This window comes from Nomascus leucogenys, chromosome 11 (genome assembly GCF_006542625.1).
Source record: "Nomascus leucogenys isolate Asia chromosome 11, Asia_NLE_v1, whole genome shotgun sequence".
In the NCBI taxonomy this organism is placed as follows: Eukaryota; Metazoa; Chordata; class Mammalia; order Primates; family Hylobatidae; genus Nomascus; species Nomascus leucogenys.
In genome coordinates, this window is record NC_044391.1 from 12,282,665 (window position 1) to 12,306,878 (window position 24,214).

The window sequence follows — 24,214 nt, forward strand, 5'->3', positions numbered from 1 at the left end:
TCAGACTCATGTCTAAAAAATATATGTGATACAATACTTATTTTTTATTGGTTCAACTTAAATTTGAAGAAATAAAACATGTCGATGATAAAAGTTTTACCTATGGAAGAGTAGGGGTGTGTGTGTGTGTGTGTGTGTGTGTGTGTGTGTGTGTGTGCGGCCTCAGAACCAAACATGGACATTTTCTGAAAACATAAAGAAAACTTTCTCCCACTCTTCTTAAAGTTTTAACTCAATTTCAAAAGTTTACGAACATCATGTATTTCTCCATGAAGAAATCTATGTTCACATTCTCATTTTATATATTGTTAATATATACGTATTACATGATTATATTGCTTTGTAATTGTTTCCATAAATGTCTCTCTTCTACACTATGAACTATTTAAAATTAAGAAGCAGCGTTTGTATTTTTATAAACGTAGTATGTTATATATGGCTTTGTACTCAATAGCAGCTCAATTAACAATAATGAATGAACAAACAAAAACAGAGATGGAAGTTAAGGTTTTGACTGTTTACTATGCAACAGACACTGTTCACAATAGCCCCATATAATAGGTACTTTTATTATAATATATTGCAAATACAAATATGAGTCCTAAGTGGGTTTAGTAACTTGCCCAAGGTACTTAAAAGTGATGGGTCTGGCATTCTTAGGAAGTCTGCACTGAAGTTCTCAACCACTATGCTCTTGGTAGTTAATTAAGATTTTTCTAAAATAGTATACTAACTGTCTGTGTATACTCAATCATATAGGCACCTCTGCATTTTTATGTTTGCATATTTGATAAACTTAAAAATATGTAAAATATTATTTTGTAAGCATGTTAGAAAAAAAGAATAAAAACCTTTACATGTTTTGTAAGAGAATTTTACAGTGTAAAAATGATTTATACAGTCTCTGCAGTTATATAAATAATAATAACTCAAATCTTCTAAAGATAAATATTATCACCCTTTCACCAGGGAGAAAATGTAAATAAATCCTGGCTATAAATATTAGTTAGAAAAATGACAGTGTAAAAATCTTTATTGAAATTAATGTGTGGTATACATTGAAATAAAATGATTTATCTGCAATAGCATTTAATCAAATACTAGTAACCCCCTCAAGTCTTTCAACAGCACGTTACTTTTAGTTTAAAAATATTAGTTGAAAAAATTTTTTGAAAACTTGTAAATTATTAGAGTCCTGGCTCTCTTGGTTTGTGATTATAAATGAAATCACAGTGCCTTGAGATACTATAGGGCATTTCACTTGTAACCATGTATATGTGCTAGATAGAGCTGCTGTGATTTTTAAAAATCTGAAAATCTGTAGAGGAAGCAAAATAACCTGTTTTAGAAGGCAGATAATTGCCTTTTTCCTTCTTCCTACACCATTGTATATTCTATGAGCCTCCATTAGTCTTAAACATAGAGACTTAACAAAAACATAGTGCTATAAAAATAGTACTTAGAAAAATAATAATCTTTTAAGAATTTTTAAATATTTTTGTATGGCATTCTCTGAAAAGGTAGGTGTGTTTCTTCTAGTATTAACATTGGGCCTATGCCAACCTTAATAAGGGAAAAGTGAAGAACATTAGGAAAACAAATTCATTTGAAAGGCTATGATCATGGCTGATAAAATGAAAATAAACTTATTAGAAATGCCATTTATTTGCAAACATATAATATATTTAGTTATTTATTCTTATAGAGAATTTCCCAACCTATTAAAAATCGATGGAGCAGCTCCACGTCTTAATTATATGTAGACTTGATTAACATCATATTTTAAAAGTTTGCCTTTAATGCTAGAATTTCATAAAACATGACTGCTGTTTCCATTTAAGGTGAAATTTACCTCTTTAATTTGACATAAATTCTAGAAAAACATAGACTTGTGTTTGTATTCCATTTTTTAAAAGCAACACTATTATTTCTTCAATTTAATCTCTTTTTAGAGTATATATTTTTGCTGCTCTTCTCAAGGTACTTGCTACTACTGGCTTGTCTCACAAGAAAAACATTCTTAAAACAAAGTTCTTATCGAACTTATAAAAGTATTTCCTTTCTAAAGAGAAGGTGATTTAACATTGTGGTAAAGGATGTTTGTTGTAAACATAGAGTTACAGATACACAGTATAATAAAATGGTCTCTTTCTACTGACACAGCTTTATAAAAAGCCTTTTTCACTCAATAACATATTTAAGACATACTTCCATCTCAATACGTATTACAGTACATCAGTGGTTACCAGTGGTAATGATTTTGCCATCCAGGGGACATTGGCAATGTCTAGAGATAGTTTTGATTGTCACGACTTGGAGCAGGTGTCATACTACTGGCATCTAGTGGATAGAGTCCAGGAATACTACTAACATGCTACAATGCACAGAACAGCATCTACCCCAAAATGTGGGTGTGCGGAGGCTCAAAAATCCTGATCTATGTCAACATTATTACTGCTTTTGATACATTTTACCAAACTAACTTCCAAGCAGGATTTTGAATTCACACTCCAAGTAGCATAGAATTGAGACAGCCTGATTACCCAGGTCCTCACTAATACTGGATATTTACAATCATTTTATTTGCTACCCTGACAGGTAGAAGTGACTTCTCATGTTTTAAATATTTTTTCCTACCAATATGTTTTAATGTCTTTTCATTTATTTATTAGCTATATTTTTGAAGATTTATTTTCTACTTTTTTCTCCGGAGTTCTCACATCTTTTTCTTACTGATATCTAGGGACTTTTTAATATGAATTATACCAGACATGTATTTTATATGAACTATGTCAAACATGTATTACATGTTTTTTATATAACTTTTACTTTATACACTAATATCTTTTTAACAAAGCCATCTGGGAATCAGATAACTGGGTGGAAAACTCCAGGCTCTTCTTTAGTCTTAAGTTAAAGAACTGAGAAGGAAATAGAAGTACCACTAGTTCAGATCTGCTCACGGCTTTTTAGTGGGCTGGGAACTTTGCTGAGAGCTCTGCTATATTCAGAAGCCGAACAGGTGGTATTGGTGTTGGGGAGTGGGGAGATCTTTCTAGCCCAATCATATTAGAACTGTCGCCAATTAATGCTTTCGGAATCCAAACGGAAATCTTCTGAGGGAAGAGAATCTCCTTTAAAATGTTAAAATTTCTTCTTATCTATACGATAGATGGAGACAGAGAAAGAGAGACCATGTGGTGTGTCTGTGTGTGTGTTGTGTACATTTGTGTGTGTTGCTCTCTGGAGAGCTTTCTCATTTGGGAATAAATGCCAGACCGCCTGTATTATTTACAACTTTTAGATGAAATGTAGTACGTTTAAAATATTTCACAAGACACCAATCCCTAACTGTACTTACAACGAGAAATAGGGCAATAATCCCAAGGAATGAGTGGATTTCCCGTGTAGCACCAGGGTCCATGAGCATCATCATCTGGATTTCGGCAGTAATTCTCATTCAGCTTACTTGCATCTGGTTCCCAGAAGATATGACTGCAGAAAAAACAGGCTTTGCACATCACAAGATGCTCATTCCATCCAAGAGACACAAAATATTACAAAAAGATATAATCTCAGCACATTACTTTCACTGTATATACAGCATAACCTTCTACTTGGGATGAATTTTAGCTATTTTGTTTGAGCTCTGGTTGGTTGCTACTGTTATTCCTACACTTTAGAAGCAGATTCTCTAACTTGGAAATATGGAAGAGGGCTCCATAATTGGCATGTTAGATTTTGTGATTTTGCCTCTATTTGATAATCCCAGTGGCATGGTAACGATAATTCTGTGCATAGAAATAAGAGAAACATTGTCTAAAGCAAGCAGATGGCAAAGATTAAAACTATAAAATACACAAAAGTACAAGCTATTATACAATTTTTTTTTACATTTTAGATACAAATGAAGCATCACTAGCAATATCACTATGACAGAGTACAAGAAGATATACTGAAATTAATAATGTGTTAAGTAAATAATTAAAATTCTAAATTGTACTGGTCATAGTTACAAAATACTATTTTCTGACAGATAAACGAGCAATATTTTATTTCTAATTTACATCTTAACTAAATTTATTACAAAAGAAAAGCAAAGATAGTAAATTTACTGTAAATTATTTTATAAGGCCATTTTCATTCATGTAACATCGATATTTACATTTACCTCAATAACATGAATGAAGTCAATTCTACATGGCCACTTCGACTGATCATAAAAGTCATTAAAACTATGTATCTTACTGAACTTGTTTCCAGTTATTAATTGCTACCATGCTTGAATATAATTAATGTGTCATTTTAAATAAAATTTTAAAAAGCTTGAACATGGAAACTTGGACTGTATTTCCAGACCAAGTTTCATTTTTCAGGACCAAGAATAACAGTAAACACATACGATACTTATTACATGCCACATTGTGTTGTAGGTTCTTTATAGATACAACCTTGGACCAATCTTATGAGATAGTCTTTAAGGTTATGCCATATTACATTTGTGGAAATTGAAATCCAGACAGGAAAACTAATTGGTGTAATGTCACATGACTTGCAAACACTAGAGCTGGGGTTTGAAACCATGGCTATTTCAGGAGTCAGTGCTCAAAACCGCCATGCTCTATCTCCTACTTACAAAGTTTGTCCTCAAGCCAAAATGGTACCATGTGACTTAATCCTTGATCAATTTCCTACAAATTGTTTCCAAAAGTCAAACCTAAACTTGATGAATTAAGTATTACTAGAGACCCATTGATAGTTTCTAAATAAATATATCACATATTTTCAGTGGCATGCTGGTAAAAGTTTACCAACTGGTACTTTGAAGTATGTGTATGTTGAGGATGAAGATGAGGAATCCTCGTCTGAAGCTGTTGCTGATTTCTGTAGTGTAAATACTTCTACCATGAAAATTCCAAGCTTCTAGTGTAAAATCACTGAAACACTTTTGAAAGACGATGAGAACAATTATCTCTCACAAATCCATAAGAGCAATCCACCCCACCCACCACTGCATGTTTCTAAAAATGCTTTAAAAAATAGCAGTGCTGAAATTAGCATTTATTTTAATCATGCCAATTCTTACTTAAAATTATTTAATAAATCCTTTTACTCCTCAGGATAAAATTTAGATTTCTTAACTGAGCTTACAAGACTCTCTATATGGCGTTGCCACTTTGTGAATTCCTTGTCTGTGGACATTGACCAAGTTACATTCTTTCAGTCTTACCAAAATTATTTCCTATATTCAAATAATCTAATGCTTTGGCCTTTGCACATGCAATTTCTTGTGTCTAATGTCCTCTTCCTCCTCTACTTCCCTTGCCCAATTCCTACTCATCATGTACATCCCAGCTAATTTCCCTTCCTTTAAGAAGCCTTCCTGACCACTTACATCTGAGTAGGCACTTCTTTGCATTCCCATAGCATAAAATATGCTATCTTTCATAGTTTTCATATGGCATTCCCTGTTTGCTTGCATCCCACACAAGAGTGGGAGATCTATAAGGACAGAACTCTGCTGCTCTTTGAAGTCCTAGAACTACAGTATCAATATAGTAGCCACTGGCCACATATGGCTACCGAGAAATTGATCCAGTCCAAATTGACAGGTGCTGTAAGTGTAAACAGACACCAGATTTTGAATATGGAGCATGAGAATATAATATAAAATATATTTTTAATTATTTTGTATTAAATACACATTGAAATGAAAAACTGTAGATATATTGGATTAAATAAAATATATTAAAACTAATTTTGCCTGTTTATTTTTACCTCTTTAAAAGTGGCTACTAGGAATTTAACAGAACATATGTCGCTTACATTTGTGAGCTGCATTGTCTTTATATTGGAGAGCATTATTTTAGAACTATCCTTTTGTGTGACGTAAATTGAAACAATATAATCCACTATTGAGTACATTTTGGAAGAGAATAAGGAACTTAAAGTTAAAAGACTGAAGCAAAGTCACTCCATCTCCCTGAGCCCTTAAATTCCTATCCACATATGAATCTTTCCTATAGGATTATGGTGGTCAAATGGCATAACTCAGGTAAAGCAGCCATGTTATAGGCACTTGATCAAATGACTGTAACTTGTTTTTTCTTTTATTCTAGTGCATATACTCTGGGATGTTTATGAAAAAATCTGCTTTAGGTCACAATTATGTGTCATACTTCTTTTGCAATTTTGTAAACACTAGCACTATTGCTAGGGCTGAGTGGGTGCTACCTTCTCTGTCTATATCTATGGTAAAAATCTGTAATTCTCTAAAATGTGTAGATTTTTTTCAACTACATATACATTCCTGTAATTACTGGAAAATTTTATGTATCAAAGCTACAGAAGGAAACCTATCATTACACATTTTTAATAGTTAAGGTTTAGTATGTTAGAAATTTAAATTATATGAGTGATTATTCATTGATTTTTCATAAACTATCAATTATTAAATATGAAAACAATAATCCCATGAAATGCACTATTTCAAACACCAGATTTGCCACTTACTTGTACACTGTCTTATTAAGTTATGTAACTATTGTGTCAATGTGACCTTATCCTCCTTGGAGGTTAGAACCAAAATATTATCCACTTTTTGTTGATGTTCCCCATGGTACCAATTACAGTACAGAATACATAGTAAGTGCTCAATAAATATCCACTAACTTGAATTGCATATTTAAAAGTTTGCTACATAAAGAAACAATGTTATGATGAGTTGTAAAGAAAAAACCAATCTAATGCTTTTATTAGCTTACCATGATATATAAAAGAATAGAAAGAAATAGCAATGTACATATCTAAATACACAGTCTGTTGGTATCACTACCTTCTATATATTGAAAGGAAGAAATTTACACACCGATGTAAGTCTTCCATGTTCTTGTCCCACATTGAACATGTTAGTCCAGATCTTGTTTGGGATAAGTTGCCCATATAATTTTTGCCATTCCCACGATAACAATCTAGACATAAAATATACAGAAATAAGTCCAATGAATATTAAGGTGGATAAAACAAAAAGATTTTTTACAAGTATATGGAATCATGAAATCAACATAAAAATTAAAGTACTTGAAAGGGCTGGGTGCGGTGGCTCACGCCTGTAATCCCAGCACTTTGGGAGGCCAAGGCGGGCCGATCACGAGGTCAGGAGATCAAGACCATCCTGGCTAACACGGTGAAACTCTGTCTCTACTTTAAAAATACAAAAAATTAGCCAGGGCGTGGATGGCGGGCGCCTGTAGTCCCAGCTACTCAAGAGGCTGAAGCAGGAGAATGGCGTGAACCCGGGAGGCGGAGCTTGCAGTGAGCCCAGATGGCGCCACTGCACTAGAGCCTGGGCGACAGAGCGAGACTCCGTCTCAAAACAAAAAGAAAAAAAAATTAAAGTACTTGAAATCTGTACAAATCAAAAATACTCAAATATCTCAGATTAAAATATCTTTAAGCCCAATATCTTCATCAAAATAAGGGCTTATGCAAATTCAAATATAACAAATAATAATTTAAAAACAAAACAATTTAAATGAGTGGCCCTTTGGAACAACAAAGAAATAAGAATTTTTAGAATAACACATGTATTTCCCAGCATTTTCTTCTGAAAAATTTCATTCCATAGAAAAGTAATATAACGAACATTCATCTCCTAGTCACATTCCTTATGTTTTGATTTTTGTCTTTTATGACATTGACATTCTGAGTCACCCAAGTCAGCTGTTTTACAAATGCTCTTTAAGTTCATTTTGTTTGATTTATTTTCTCATGAATAAAACCAAGTTACAGATATTTGACAGGAATATTGTGCATCAGTGATGCTTTGTCCTTTTTAGAGCATAACATCTTGTGACACATGATGTCACTTTGTTCCATCACTGGTGATGTGTTTGATCACTTGGTTAAGTGGTGCAAAGGAAAAACTCCTCTTTGTATTTCACAAAAAAATCGGTTGGGGCCTTTGAGTCTGAATAAATATCCTAATGCCAAACAAATTTTCACAAAATAGCTTAGGCATACGTTAATGAATTTTGCATGAACCACTTATTGTCATGCTGATGATAAAATGGTTATTTTGCTATTTCTAACATTTCTTTGTATTTGTTAGTTAGCATTCTTCTGTAAATAAAAATTTTTCCTTTTCCCTTACCCCATTCATTTAGGTATTAGTAGTAGAAGTGCTAGCACTAGCTGTAGAAGTAGTAAATTAAATGTGGACCAGTGGATTTTCTTTTTATTTAATATGATATATAATCTATTCCTGTTATTCATTTTGATGCTCAAATTGTTCTAAATTTGGCCAATGGAAGCCACTTACTCCTGTGTCTCTTACTATGCTCCATGAGGTTTTCTATTTCTCTTTTTTTAATTGAGCAATTTGTGTTCTCCTGCCTCAGCCTCCTGTGTAGCTGGGATTACAGGCATGCATCACCACACCTGGCTAATTTTTTATATTTTTGGTAGAGATGGGGTTTCACCATGTTGGCCAGACTGGTCTCAAACTCCTGACCTCAAGTGATCCACCCGCCTTGGACATCCAAAGTGCTGGGATTACAGGCATGAGCCACCACGCCCAGCCATATTGTTCATATTTTTAATCAAAAGAAATATAGTCAGAAATCAAGTTCTTCAAAAAATATAAGTTGGTCAGGTGCGGTGGCTCACATCTGTAATCTCAACACTTTGGGAGGTTGAGGCAGGTGAATCACTTGAGGTCAGGAGTTCAAGACCAGCCTGGTCAACATGGCGAAACCCCATTTCTACCAAAAATATAAAAAATTAGCTGGGTGTGGTGGCGTGCACCTGTAATCCCAGCTACTCAGGAGGCTGAGGCAGGAGAATTGCTTGAACCCCAGAGGTGGAGGTTGCAATGAGCCGAGATCATGCCACTGCAATCCAGCCTGGGCGACAGAGTGAGATTCTGTCTCAAAAAAAAAAAAAAAGAAAAAGAAATTTTAAAAAGTATATATATATATGTTGCATTCCAAATTTAAAAAGAATTAATCTACTTTTAAAAATATTCTATACTTTTAAATAATACCGAACATTTTTAAAGTGATTTTTTATATTTAATATTCTTAATTTTTATGTGAATGAAAACTGTACATTTGACTATGAAAGGTCATCTACAAATTTATATCAACATTAAGATTTTATGTTGGGAAAAATAACTAATGGGTACTAGCCTTAGTACCTGGGTGATGAAATTGTCTGTACAACAAACCCCCATAACACAAGTTTACCAATGTAACAAACCTACACATATATTCCAAAAAAGTAAAGAATGGAAAATACACAAAAGCCATAAACAAGAAACTAATGAAATTGTCTACTTGCAATGGTGAGTAGAAAGTAGAAATGGAATGGCATGGAAGCAAGAGAAAAGGACACTTCTCTGAATTTACCCTTTCATATAGTATTGACTATATCCAATGTTAAGGTTTTAAATATTCAAAAACTAATATCCAGAAAGATGAAAATAAAGAGAAATATGCCTATGTATATATCAAATGTATACCATTAATACAGAGAAGGAAAAAAATCCAGATGATTTTTGGATACAATTTTCTGACTGTATATACTCTCATTAGAATATATTTTAAGACTGAAATAACTGTAAATACATTTTATATTGATATAAATATTTAAATTATATTTACTGCCTTAAGTATATAATATATAGTATATATAATATGTAGTGTTTTATCCACATTTTAAAGAAATTCTGTAATTTCAGTTTTCATTTTTCTTTAATAGTGTTTTTTAATATCCAGTTGGAAGAATATTTGTATATACATTAATTCAGATGTTGCAAGATTTGAAAAACGTTTCCACTCATCTAACTATATGTAGAACTTATATTTTCTGTTTTCTGGAGAAGGATAAGAGCAATATCTTTCATATATATATATATAGATATAGATTTACACACACAGATATATATATATATACACATATATACACGCATATATATATATATCTGTGTGTGTAGATTTATATCTATAGAAAGATACCTAGATCTAAGTAGATAGATCTATCTGTAGATATATCTGTATTTGAGAATTTAGGCAAGTTACTTAAATTCCATAAAACTAATATTTTCACCTATGAATGAATTATCTGATAAGCAATAACATGTTTACCCTCCAGAATCCCAAATTTTCATATTCTATTACCTGATCCTTTTTAAATGATGTATATGTATATAAAATATCTTAATACACACCAAACATTTATCAAATAATTGTTTTCCTTTATCACTCACAAATTATTAACAAATGTTCAAGTAAATGAGACAGGAACACAGAAGACTCAGCTGGTACCAAACTTCCCTTAATCATTGGCTTCAACTTTATTTCCAACTGATCCTTAAAAGAACAGTGAAATTGACTGAAAAGGGACTCATCCCTTCTTCCCTCTACAACTCTATTTTCAGAGTTGCTCATGAACAATGACACTGTGGAAAAAGTTAAAGGATAGAAGAAGTATGCCTAGGGCAGTAAGTCTATGAGATGGAGCTTTAAATTTGGCTTGGGATTTCAAGGATGATTTAGGGCTAACCATGATCATGACCATCACAATTAAGTCTATGTGAAATAGAACATGATCATTTAAAAAGGATAACTCTCAATTTACTATACGTCAGTAATTCCCAGGACTCAACTTTATTCTTAATATTCAACAAATTATTTCTTCGAAAAATCTACTTTTTAAAAAAATTATTTTACATTCATGGGTACATAGGTAGGTTTGTTATATGTAAATTGTGTGTCACCGGGGTTGGGTGCATAGATTATTTTGCATGCATATGCATGCGTGTGTCTTTATGGTAGAATGATGTATATTCCTTTGGGTATACACCCAGTAATGGGATTGCTGTGTTGAATGGTAGTTGTGTTTTAAGTTTTTTGCGAAATCTCCATGTGGCTGAATCAATTTACATTCCCACCAACGGGATATAAGCATTTCCTTTTCTCAGCAACCTCACCATCATCTATTATTTTTTGACTTAAAAATCTATTTCAATCTGATTTTACTACCACTCCCTGAGGCAGTTATCTTCAATGGCATCTATGTTTCCAAATGCAATGGTGATTTCCCTCAAACCCCACCATTATCCAGCAGCTACACTGCTAACAACCAGAGTCAAGTCACTCCCATCTGTGGTCTGAATTACTGAAACAACCACTTCATTGGTTCTCCTGTTTTAACCTTTGTCAGGAATTCTAGCTATTTTCTGAAATGCACAGAGTGATCCAGTTAAAACTTAAGTCAGATTGTGTAACTTCTCCTTTCAGAGAAGAGTCCTAAGAGTCCTTTCTCTTTCAGAGCAAAAGGGCAAACAATTCCTGAAAGGCTGATGCAATTTTAGCCCAATTGCCTCTCTAATCTCATCTCCTACTACTCTTCATCTTACTTATTTTGTACTAGCTACAGTGATGTGCTTATTTATTTAACTTTCTCAGAACTCCCTCATCTCATACCATTTGCATTTGCAGTTTTCTTTATCTAGAATACTCTTACACATATATGTGCATGGCACATGCTGCTCCCTCACTGCCCTTGGGTCCTCCTTATATGTTAACATAGCAAGTAAGATTTTCCCTGAATATTAAAATATAAAAGAGCAGCACCCCTCTTTTCTAACTCTGCGACATTTTTCTCTCTACTACTTGTGATAAACTACTGTAATATTCCCATTCTCATTTTTATTTTGCTTATTTTCTATCAGTTGGATATTAGCTCCAGGGGATCAGATAGCTTAGTTTTGTTTACTGGTATATCTCCAAGGCTTAGAACTGTGGCTGTCAGTAGCATACACTCAGCTAAATAAATAAATGTTGAGTGAATAAACATATAAGAAAAATCCAGCTTCAAACTTGGTGATTTTGTTTGCAAGCCAGCAAAACCAGTGCAGCAAGAAGTAGATCTTATGCTGTAAAATGTGTCCTCCCTTTAGGCATATACCCTGAATTTAATCATGCCCACCCTGCAGAATGTCAGCTATTACCTTGTCCATGTGACATATCACAGTTTGGAATTTGGGAGCAGTAGCCAACTCGGATGTTTGGATCAGTGGTAAAACACCAGGGTGATTCAGACCCATCTGGATTTCGGCAGTAATTTTCTCGTAGGTCCCTATTGAGAATAAGCATGTTAATGTAAATTGCCAGAGTTCTTACGTTGGTGAAGTCAGCGCTGTTACATTTCTAGAATTCTAGAATGTATGCATGTTTATAAATAAAGTTCTAAGTTTTTGGACTTAGAATAGCTATAACAATTTAATACTCAGTATACATAACTGACACTGCCCAAATTACTGAAATAAATGCTGTCATATGTCAATATTTTTTTCCTTCCCCAGGCCTAGAGTTTCACCCAAACATTACTGCTTCATAAAAGAGAGAAACGGTACCACTGCATTCTTTTCACTCAGTCTCAAGATTGAGACTCTCAATTGGTACCATTTCAAAACACTGGCCTGTTATTTATTACATGTTCATGGCCCACATATTATGTAGAAACAACATATATCTCTCTTTGTGGAAGAAAGGTTATTATCAATAGTCATTAACTACTCTCATTTAAAATGGAAGTTCAATCTATTCAAATATGTGCCACAAAAAATATGATAGCTATTTTCATTTGAGTTCTGCATTTCTTTGATTTATTTAATTTGATGCATTGATTTATTTTAATTACAAAGCAATTATTTATTGATTTAGAGAGGCTACCTAAAATCTTTATATATATTTCTATAAAATTAAGGCCCAGGTATACTATAGAAAAACGAACTAGAGAACAAATTTTCAATGTAGTACATGTATCTTCTTCATTTTGCCAGTATTTTAATTAGAAATTTAGAGTTCCTAATAAGAAAAAAAATCTATGCTAATATTCCCTGTATGTAGAAGACTTTTAATGGTTTTCTATCAATATAAATAAGGTTCACATTAAATAAAATGTGGATTTCATGATAAATAAAATGTATTAAATATGCTAATTTTAAACAGGTAGGTGCTTTTATTTCATAGATTCCTTGTTCATAACTAAATTAATATTCAATCTTTTGGAGACCACAGTATTTGTATCACTTAGGTCCAATTATAAGTACTATTGTGCAATTATATTAATATCCAAATGGACCATTCAAAACTGAGGATTTTTTTTTTTTTTTGAAAGAGTCTCATTCTGTTGCCCAAGCTGGAGTGCAGTGGTGCGATCTTGGCTCGCTGCAAGCTCCGCCTCCCAGGTTCACGCCATTCTCCTGCCTCAGCCTCCCGAGTAGCTGGGATTACAGGTGCCCGCCACCATGCCTGGCTAATTTTTTTTTTTTTTTTTTTTAGCAGAGACAGGGTTTCACCGTGTTAGCCAGGATGGTCTCGATCTCCTGACCTCGTGATCTGCCAACCTTGGCCTCCCAAAGTGCTGGAATTACAGGCATGAGCCACCACACCCGGCCGAAACTGAGAAATTTTTAAGGAAGAAGCTTGTGTCGAGTTAGAAAGTCAACAAGTATTAGTCTTATCTAATCAAAGTATAAGTCCTGACACAAGCTATTATTTAAGGATATAAGAATGTCAGCCACCAATGGTTAAAGCCACTGCATAGCTAAGTATTAATAACCTATATTCAAACCTTTAGCCTTCTTATAAAATTATTAACTGGAATAGATGAGACAAGCAATTTATACTTACATCAAAAAAAATCTGTGTCAGTATAAAATATGTGTGTTAAATTTTACATGAACTTTGCATACACTTTGGCTTTATTTTCTATTATTTGGTGGAGATGGAGTCACCCTTTCTTGCCCAGGTTGGTCTTGAACTCCTGACCTTAAGCCATCCTCCTGTTTCATCCCCCCAAAGTTCTGGATTGTTCATTTAGACAAGCTAATTAAGTGAAGATCGAGGGCTATCAAAGTCTTAGTTTGGACTGACTTTAACATCTGTATTAGAAGCACCTCAATCAATAATCTAGATTAAGCAAGAATGAAAGTCAAGATTTGCCCAAATATTTTTACTAGGTCCTTACTTTTCACTTGAAGAAAGGATGGTTTACAATTACTAAAGTAAATTGATGATTTTATGATTCATGTCGATTCATCACAGGCAGTATTGTTCAGTTTCAGTGTTCCAAAGATTGCCATTTGTAAGGTCTCAGTACTGGGGCAAGTAATATTTCATGTTTAATGTTTAATAGAGACACGTGACCAGTACACCCCTCACTACTAGATCACAAATAGTAAATGGTAAATCAATGTCCTGAGAAAAATGTTGAATCAGATTTTATCAGTTTTATAACACCGCACAAGCTTTGTTTCTTAATACTTATGTTTGGTTATTTAAACCAAATAACAAAATTAAGAAAGGATGACTTAAATTCTGCCAAGATATAACAGGTAACTTTTGATACTTAAGTTTCACTTGTGAAGTCTGTGAATTAAATGTTTATAACCATTCTGTTTTTCTTACAGATGAATTTTACTAGGTATCTTCACATACACAATTTCTTATTGGCTATTATGAGTCATTAGAAGTTAACAAAAATGTGAATGGCAGTGACACTATCTCCTTTGTCCCTTATAACTAATATTTTCTCTGTTTCTTTGTTTTTTCTACTTTGATATGTATTTCTCAGGTGTGAAACACATGGGTCATGAATAGAGAGTGAATTGCTGTGATGGAAATGAGGGAAATAAACCCAGCATGACAACTATCAATTTTGTTATTGTAAACTAATGGGAAAAAATCTTAGATTAATATTTACTATTTAAACAAATAAATTACGGAACCAGCTAAAGCTTGTGCCTGCACACACACACATACAATACACATCTCCCCTCTCCTATGGTGGATGGGCCAACTAGTGCTCATAGCTCTTCATTCAGAAATGTTAGGCTGTCTTATTAAAAGCCAATTACATAAAGCCAATATATGTTATTTATAGGTGCTATTTCAGAAAAGCCACTATGAATGATGTGTGTTATTAATTTCAAAAGCAATCACTTTATGTTCCTTATAACAAGGTGGACAATTTAAAAACACATGGCATTGTGTCTGTGCCTGTCTGCAAAAGTCAAGTGGTGTGAAAAGCACCCACAGAGAATGCACAAAACAACTATGTAATTGATACTCAAGGGCAGTTTCTTTGGCTTCAGTCATCTACACAATTGGTTTGCTTCCTCACTTTCAAAGCAAATCCAGAAACAACTGAACACATTCATTTAAGCTTTGAAAAATTATTTTATTCACAGATCTTTAAGGCTAATAACTCTTTAGTGGTAGGCCTTCTCTTTCCATTCTTTCAAAAGGAAAAATGTGTAATCCTCCCAAAGCTAATACGAAAATTTAAGAAGGCAGTATTTTGAGACATGCCTGACTATCATGACTATTAACTGATTTAGTAAACAGACCCACAAGAGCAAAACTGTGATCAGAAATCCACCTAGGGATGTGTTTCCCAAAGCATAGTGAGTCTACCCTCTGCATTTGAACCACCTAGAGTGCTTAATGAAATGCATATTTGAGGACCAAATCCCAGATTAAGAGAATCAAAATCTCTGAGTGGAGGTGTAATCTGCCTTTTAACTCCTGATTATCACTGGGCACGCTAAAGTTTGATCACTAACACAAAATTAGTAAAAAGTAACCACTCTACCTCATTTTCCCCAGGGCCTACTGAAATGTATAACATTTGCCTACTTTACTCACTTGCACTTGAAATTTTCAGGAGTCATGTCATGCTTGTGAGGATACTGAGAATCCCAACGCTGACATGGAATTCCATTCCAAATGGTATTGACAGTGCCCCTGTAGCCTTCTCCTTGACCTTGGATGCATTCAGTTGTTTCCAAAGGAACATCAGTGTCATTCATAGTATTGTCAGCTATTGGTGAAAAACAACAAAAAAAAACTTACATAAAATCTTTGAAGATGTCATTTGCCTCTTAGAGTTTATTGGCATTTGTATTAGCAGATTTTTTTTCTGCTACTTATAAGCTTTTATAATAATTGAGTGGAACAAGAAATTTAACTTAACATTATTACTAACTTCATTCCAATTTTCCTTTCATTCAAATCCTAAATTACTTTTTTCTTGAAAAGTTACTTAAATGCATTTTACCTCCACATGTATAACTTATATATGCTGAATATATAGTGTTTCTGAAATGACTATACAATTATTTCTAAAATCAGCTTGCTTATAAGTCCATACAAAGTAGTAATGAAATTAACCATAATTTTCCTCCAATATAATACATATATTCTGGCCAGGTATGGTGGTTTATGCCTGTAATCCCAGAACTTTGGGAAGCTGAGGTGGGTGGATCACCTGAGGTCAGGAGTTTAAGACCAGCCTGGCCAGCATGGTGAAACCCCGTCTCTACTAAAAATACAAAAAAAATTAGCCAGGAGTGGTGGCAGGTGCCTGTAATCCCAGCTACTTGGGAGGCTGAGCCAGGAAAATGGCTTGAACTCGGGAAGCGGAGGTTGCAGTGAGCCAAGATCGTGCCATTGCACTCCAGCCTGGGCAAGAAGAGCGAAAGTCTGTCTCAGAAAATAAATTAAATAAATAAATAAATTCTAAACTGACATGTTAAATATATTTTTAGTCATCTTGTTGACAATAAAGAAAAAAATCAGTTATTCCTAGGAAGATCTATCTCCTGCTTTTTTTCCTAGTCCAACTTCAATGCTTACTATACTTCATGAAGATTATGAAACCTTCAGTCACTAAGCAAAAAAAGTATAAAATCAAATTTTTACCACAATTTGGTCTCTCTCTCTGTGTGTAATGTTTGGTCAATCAAAATGTAACTCAAGACATTCCAGAGCAACTAAAATTCATATATCTTCTTAAAACATACATGAAAGTGTTTATGGTTTGATAAAAGTGTAAACTTCCCAGCTACCTTTACAATCTAAATGGCCATTCAAGATGCCTCTGGATGAAACTCAAGTTGACAGCCTCTAGGAGAGTTTAAGATTTGAGTAAATTTCATTGATTTATCCATTTTGGAATTGAATGTACCACTGTACAAAGGACAGGCCAGAATTAGACATGCTTTCGGTGACTAGGGATGCCTATGAAAGTTTTCTATAGTTAATAGTGTACATATTTTTAATAGCTTTTAAATTTCATTTAAACATTTCTCTCATACAAACCATTGCTATCTTATGTAGTTAGTTGAATGCCTTATTTCATTGCATTCTATGAGCTAACCTAGGCAAACTAAACAATAGCCTATGTTTAGAGTTATTCTATGAAGCTTTGTGAAAAAAGGGAAAACATTACCTTAATGACTACCCTAATTACTGAAATAAGTTGTACTATGCAAATTTTCAGTAAATTCCTTTTAAATAACTTTATTGCAGCCCATTTAAAAAGTGTTTCAATGTTTTGTATATCTGCTTCAGAGAATAGAAATATGACTCAGAAATATCCAAACTTAAAAAGAAATTCAAATGAAGATGAAAAATGTTCAGTAATTGACCCCTAAAGTGGTAACTGAGATCTGATAGCCTAGAGAATTCATCTATATTGATATTGATGATATATATTGATTTTAGGAAGAACAAAAATTATTGGACTTGGGGAAATGGCTTGTATAGAAAAAGTTGATGCTGATTATGCAAGTCTTTTATAATTTCAATACTATTCAAAGGTCTTTGGTGAAATACAATATAAGATGGATTTCATAGGTCCTAAGGAACTATATTTCATCAATATAAATGCCATTAAGTTACTCTATTTCTGACTATTTGAATTAACTGTTAAATGATATGAGGAGACTGAATCTGTGGGGAAATTTTTAAAAGATGATAACTCTAAAACAGGTAAAAGGTTAAGTTTGTACTGCTATATTTCATATCTAGTTATAAAACTGATGGGAAAGGAGACAAAAATAAATGTCCTTGGGCATCTATCAATTCATTAGTTTAACATGCTAAAAGAAAATTTTTGGGCACAAGCTCTTGGGCAGCAAACTTGTGACCTCAGTCAGGACTAAGTCCTGACAATGGAAGGGAGTTCAGAGTCAGAACAGCCAGTGTAAACACACTTCCACTAATCTCATAGATTTCACTGTCTGCCTCAGGTACCTCAACTCTTTTACTTTCCTACTCAATTGTATGTGATTTGTTTTGATTGTTTACTACTGAGCCATTCTTCTCAAGCACTACTCTTATACTGTGCACATAACTCACAGATCCAGTCTTGATGAGTCCAGGTGTCAATCAGTGCCATCTTTGGCTGGATATGTGCCCATCCATTGCATCTCACTGAGAAACTAGTTCAAGGCTCAGTCCATGAAAAATTAACACACCACTCCTTGGACACAAGTATGATTTGCCAGATACCAATCAAGACAATAAATAAAAGGAATATAATATTCAGACATGATTAAGGATTTGAACATTATTTGTTGAAATTTCTAAATATGGAAGCAGCTTCAAAAGGCTGTTTACTATGTGAAGGTAACTTCCTACTGTAAGGATATGCCTGGGTAGGGGTGAGAGAGTAAAATTGTCTGTCTACATTGTCAATGTAAGATTAAATATCAACTATCATTTCTAGAGCATGTTATTAGTCAAGGGTGATTCGAATTTCAAAGTAATTTTTCCAAAAATAACATTTTAAAGTTACACTCTTACAGAAATGACCCATGATAATTACAATCTGAAGCAATACTTAGAGCCTTAAACTCAGACACAAGTGGAAATATATCTTATAAAAATGGAGATAGTAAGGTAGACATAGGTTATCACAATTCATTAAAAAATCAATATCTGGCAGGTGCAATGAGCAACTATAAGCAATCACGTGATAATCAGGAAATATTAAGAGGAATGATAAAAGGTAAATACTGATAAAGACTAAACATATTCCTAATTTGAGAGCAAATTTTGAAATTTTAAGAGCCTCTGTGAAATGAAAGATCTATATTACCAAAACCCCAAGTCAAAGAAAACTCTACTTGCTTAAAAATATTTAGGAAAATAGTTCACTGCTGATTTATCCACTAAAACTTCAATGTCAGTTCAGACATGTATTGTTAGTGCTAATTCTCTACTTCAACAGGAAGTTTCCAACAAGATTTAATTGAAGAATCTTTCACTTTTAAAAATAGCAATGACATAAATCTCATCATTTGAACTATTATGTTGAATAGATTTTTTTCTAAACTTTCATTAGCATATTTTAAAGCATTTACTATAAACTTGAAAAGCCATTGAACATTCATTTTTTAAAAAGTATGTTAAATCGTTAAATAAAAACCCAAATGCTGGCTTTGGATTAAATAATTTAAACTATTTAATATATTTTAATTTGGAGATGGAAAATAAAACCCTTTAGAATTTTTTAAATTATAGAGTACAAAGAATTACTGTAATTCATATAAATATAATATTTTACCAAATAAATATAACTTTTTCATTAGGCTTTATTGAGATGTAGAGAATATAAATAAAACATTATTATTTTTCATCTTTTTAAAAATAAATATCCATAACTTTAAAATGTGCATAACTCTAATAACTTGTTTTATTTTTCTCGTGTTTTAATTCATTGGAAATATTTGTCATTATTTTAAACACAAACTAGAGTATTTCGCTAGTATTTTTCTTTAACTCCAAAGTATCCTCTGAAATCAGTGCATTGTATTTATTCCCTTTGACATTCAACTGCTAGAAGTCACCCCATAAATAAAAACTGCATAATTCTGGTGGCAATGTATAGAATAAATAATACAGGCGAATAAAGATGTATTAGTATGACAAGGTAACTAAATAGTTTTCATCAATAAATAAGAGTTATTATGAGTCTCCATGAAGCTGTTTAATAAATATCTGATGAGGACCATGATGAATGATTTGTCCATAGACCATTTAACTGTGATATAAACGTTTGATCTTTGCTGCTCACATACTTACTATTCAAACAAAATTAATTATTCCTCGATGGCAGTAAAACAAACTCCTCCTGCAGCCCTGCTGTATAAATATCAAAACCGCGTGTAAAAATAAAACAAATGTTTCGTGACAATTGATTTGGAAAAGGCTATTAAATGTTGGGAAAGGCATTCCTTTGTACTTAATACTTAACATGGGACCTGAGTAAGGGAGGGTTTTGAAAAGTCTCCATTGGCCAAACTAAAATGTCAGAAAACACAGAAACATTCCCAAATATCAGCTGAAGTTGATTGTTTAGACAAAGCAACAAGTATTTTAAAACACAGCATCCCCACATACACAAATATTTTTGCAATCATGTCTACCCAGTTAACATTGAAAATATCTGGAACTCTTCTGAGAGTTCCTACAAAGAAAACATTTTGCCACGGGTATCAGTAGTGGCTACCCATTGGAAGCAGAAGCAAAAGTATTGATGTAATCATCAGTGGTCTATGAGTAAAGGAATGCTTTCCTTTGATGATTGACACAAAATTTTCTGTTTGGAAATGCTTTAAGTAAAACAACATTTGCTATCAAAATTTTTCACTGTCCTGTTTGAATATGAACAAATGCAATCAGTGCCTCTTGGAACATTAATTTCACTTTGCTGGTGTGGTTGTGCTGTGATCTGATTGCTACAAAATTTGGAAGTGAATTTTAAGATGTGAATAGATTTTTTTTTGAGACAAAGAGTATTCACTGTTGTCTAATTCTTGGGACAACCATCTTGCCTCCCAACAGAGACCAAGAGAACAAGATCACTAATTAGAAAAAAAATCTGATGACTTTTTTCTATGACGTGCTAGCCAAAGCCTTGCAGAGAGGCCACAGGGCCCTGATAGAGTTCTGAATGGTAGCTGGAGAGGAGGAGTGCATAGTATATTACGAACAGTGACACCCAGGGCTCTGTAAGCTTCATATGAATGATGAGTAAATTCTTACATCTACAGTTTCCACCACCCCCACCCTGCCCTCAACATCCCCACCGAAAGAAAACCCAGATTTCCCAATGGAGACAAGCTATTGCTTCTCTTTTCCCTATAGTTAAGAATAGGTCGATTCATAGGCTGGTAGACAAATACCCGATAATCCCCTGGAGCAGTTCAACCTAACCCACTGCTTCTTCCCAGCTACTGAAGAGCAACTGAAATAGAATTTACTTTATGAAGGTCCCTCGGGATTGAGAACAGTGTGTAATAAAGCCATTCTCCCATCAACAATACTTGTGCTCTGTGGGCCATGAAGACCAGGATCGAGCTCATTATAAATTTAAAGAGCTTTTTGTTTTAAAATTGACATGGGATAAAGTAGTAAAGACCTCCAAAATATGAACCTCAAATTGTTTGCACGTTTGCTTTCCATGTGAAGCCAGGATTCATACCTCAAACTTTTCCCTGGACTTTATCCAAGCTTTTTCTGGTACAAAATGCTCAGGAGACACGACTTTCATGAAAGGTCTTCAATTCTATAGCCTTAATCTTTAGAAGATGATTTGGAAGAGGCCTCCAAGTAAAAGATTTTTCCCTTGAAAAATGGTATTGACAGCATTGTGTTTTTCTGACACAGGACACAAGATTTTATTTCTATGAATCTCTATTCTGGCCTTGGATAAATTAGGAAAACTCAAAGAAACAATCAGCTTTGTCTAAGAAAGAAAATAATTTGTAAAAATTATTTTGTAATTGTATACAATTTGTAAAAACTATTTTCTCATCATATAAACACACTGAGTCTTAAAAGATGACTATGTTCTTTTAAAGTGATGTCCATGTTCATTGGTTACTAAGGGAAAGGATTTTTTTGTATATTTGTTTCCAATGGCAACATACCTATATTAGTCTGCTCATGCTGCCATAACAAGACTGCAGATTTGCTGATTTAAACAAAAATAATTTATCTTCTCACATTTCTGGAGGCTAGGAAGTTCAAGACCAAGGTGCTAGCCAGTTGGGTCCTTGGTGAGGGCTCTCTTCCTCACTTGCGAATGGCCACTTTCTTGCTATGTCCTTACATAGTAGAAAAACAGAATTCTCTCTTTCTTCCTCCTGTTATAAGGCCACCGATCCTACCAGATTAAGGCCCACTCTCATGACCTCATTTAACATTAATTACCACTTACGATACCTATATCTAAATGTAGTCACAATGGGAGTTGGGGCTTCAACATACGGATTTGGTGGGAGACACAATTCACTCCAGAGCAGTACCTCGAATAGAAACCTTAGTTATCAAAGATCTACCCAGGTCTCACTTCTAAAGTGTTTCTGGGCACTTAAGTATAGTAGTTCCTCCTTAATTGCAGTTTTGCTTTCTGCCATTTCAGTTACCTGTGGTCAACTGTCATCCAAAAATATTAAATAAAAAATTCCAGAAGTAAACAATTCATATGTTTCAAACTGTATACTCCGTTCTATTTTGCCTCAAATGTGACTCATTCCTTTGTCCAGCATTGTATATGCAACCTGCCCATTTAGTCACTTAGTAGCCTTCTAGGTGATCAGGTCAATGGTCATAGTTTCGCAGTGCTGATACTCAAGTATGCTTTATTTTACTTAACAATGGCCCCAAGGCACAAAAATAGTGATGCTGGCATATTGTTATCATTATTCTATTTTATTGTTGTTGTTAATCACTTATTGTGCCTAATTTATAAATTAAACTTTATCATAAGAATGTATGGAGATGACACAGTAAGGGAGCTCAAATGAAGGAGCTGATGTGAGGAAATCATAACAGTCGAAATGTGAATGAGTAGCTGCCAACTAGGTAAGGAAGAAAGTAAAATTTTTTGAAGGCAGAAGGCATGGCTGGGGTGAAGAGACTATAATGAGAACGTGGAAAATATGAGGCAAAGGAAGAAAATCATTGTGGCTGGAACAGAGAGCATGAGAGCCTGGAGAGAAATGTGGAGGTATATGAAGTCACATATAAGGTTAGAAATATAGGTAGGGGGTAACAGATGGTTATGTTTTGTCATTGTCCTAAGATCAAAGGAAATCACTGAAGGGTTTTTAATTTATATATAGAGGGGTGTGTGTGTGTGTGTGTGTGGTGTTCTATAGATAAGGAATGATATAATCATATTTTTTAAAACATTCTCTTTTGCAGGGAAAAATAGTGGATATAGATATTTCCCTCTGAAGGCCATTCATGTTAAAAAATGATACTCTCTTGGACAAAGGAGACAATGATGGAGTGAAATGGTCTTATGTGAAAGGTATATAGAAGATAAAATTGACAGGACTTGGTGATAAATCAAATGTGAAGAGTGAAGGAGAAGGCTATATCTAGGATTATGCCAGGCTTTTGGAGTTTAAACTGGGCAAATAATAGTACGAATCATGCAAAAGAGAGCTTAAAAGGTGAAACAGACCCTCCCATCCCCACTTCACAGGATTCATGAAGAAAATCGGGGTTAAAGATAATCAATAAGAGAAGAGGCGAGTTTCTGGTGCCAAGGGGCTGAGGGAAATTGGAGTAGCCCACAGGTAAATACTAAGTAGTGTACTCGTAAGGGGACCATATCAGTCTTGCATGTTCTGATGTATAGCAAAAAGTTGTTCTTAGAGCGTCCTGGGACACCTGAGGTTCCTGAGATCCTTTCAGGGGTCCAGGAGATCAAAACTATTTTCACAGTAATGTTAAGACATCATTTGTTCTTTACACCATGAAACTTTCAGATGGCACGTGATATGTGATATTCTGAAAGACTGATGGCAAAAACAAATACAAGACATCCAGCTGTCTTCATTTAAGGTGCCATTAAAGAAAAATTTTTTAAATGCCAAATTTGTAAAAAGTAGATGATGCCACTGGTTTTACTATTTTTCATTAAAATATATTTATTAATAGCCAATGGCCTTATTGCTATTTTAAATGAATTAATAAATGTTTTGAATTTTCTGTTTTAATTTCTAATATAGAAAAACATGGATTTGTATAATCCACACAGATAATTTGGGCTTCCCAATAATGTCGAAGAGTATAAAGGTATCTTCAGTCCAAGAAGCTTGTGAACTGATCTAAATACTCAATGTGATTTCTAAGGGGTATCAATCACAGGAGAGCTTTTAAATTGCCAGGGACCTGTTGGAGTTTACTTCATAAAAATACTAATACTGCATGTTCTTACTTAAAGCGGCAGCTAAATGATGAGAACACATGGACACATAGAGGGGAACAATAGACACTGGGGCCACCAGAGGGTGGTGGATAGGAGAAGGGAGAGGGTCAGGAAAAATAACTAATGGGTA

General features: G+C 33.8%; 1 protein-coding gene across 4 annotated transcripts in view; it reads right to left on the minus strand.

The window, feature by feature from the left end:
• The window catches only part of HGF (hepatocyte growth factor), a 71,250-nt gene that overhangs the window by 14,800 nt on the left and 32,236 nt on the right, over nucleotides 1-24,214 (minus strand). For all 4 annotated transcript variants that reach the window (XM_012510221.2, XM_003252219.4, XM_030822003.1 and 1 more), the window contains 4 exons: nucleotides 15,717-15,891; nucleotides 12,014-12,141; nucleotides 6,869-6,971; nucleotides 3,362-3,495 (listed from right to left, as the gene is read on the minus strand). In XM_012510221.2, the coding sequence (XP_012365675.1) occupies nucleotides 3,362-3,495; nucleotides 6,869-6,971; nucleotides 12,014-12,141; nucleotides 15,717-15,891 (540 nt within the window). The remainder of the gene's footprint in view (nucleotides 1-3,361; nucleotides 3,496-6,868; nucleotides 6,972-12,013; nucleotides 12,142-15,716; nucleotides 15,892-24,214) is intronic.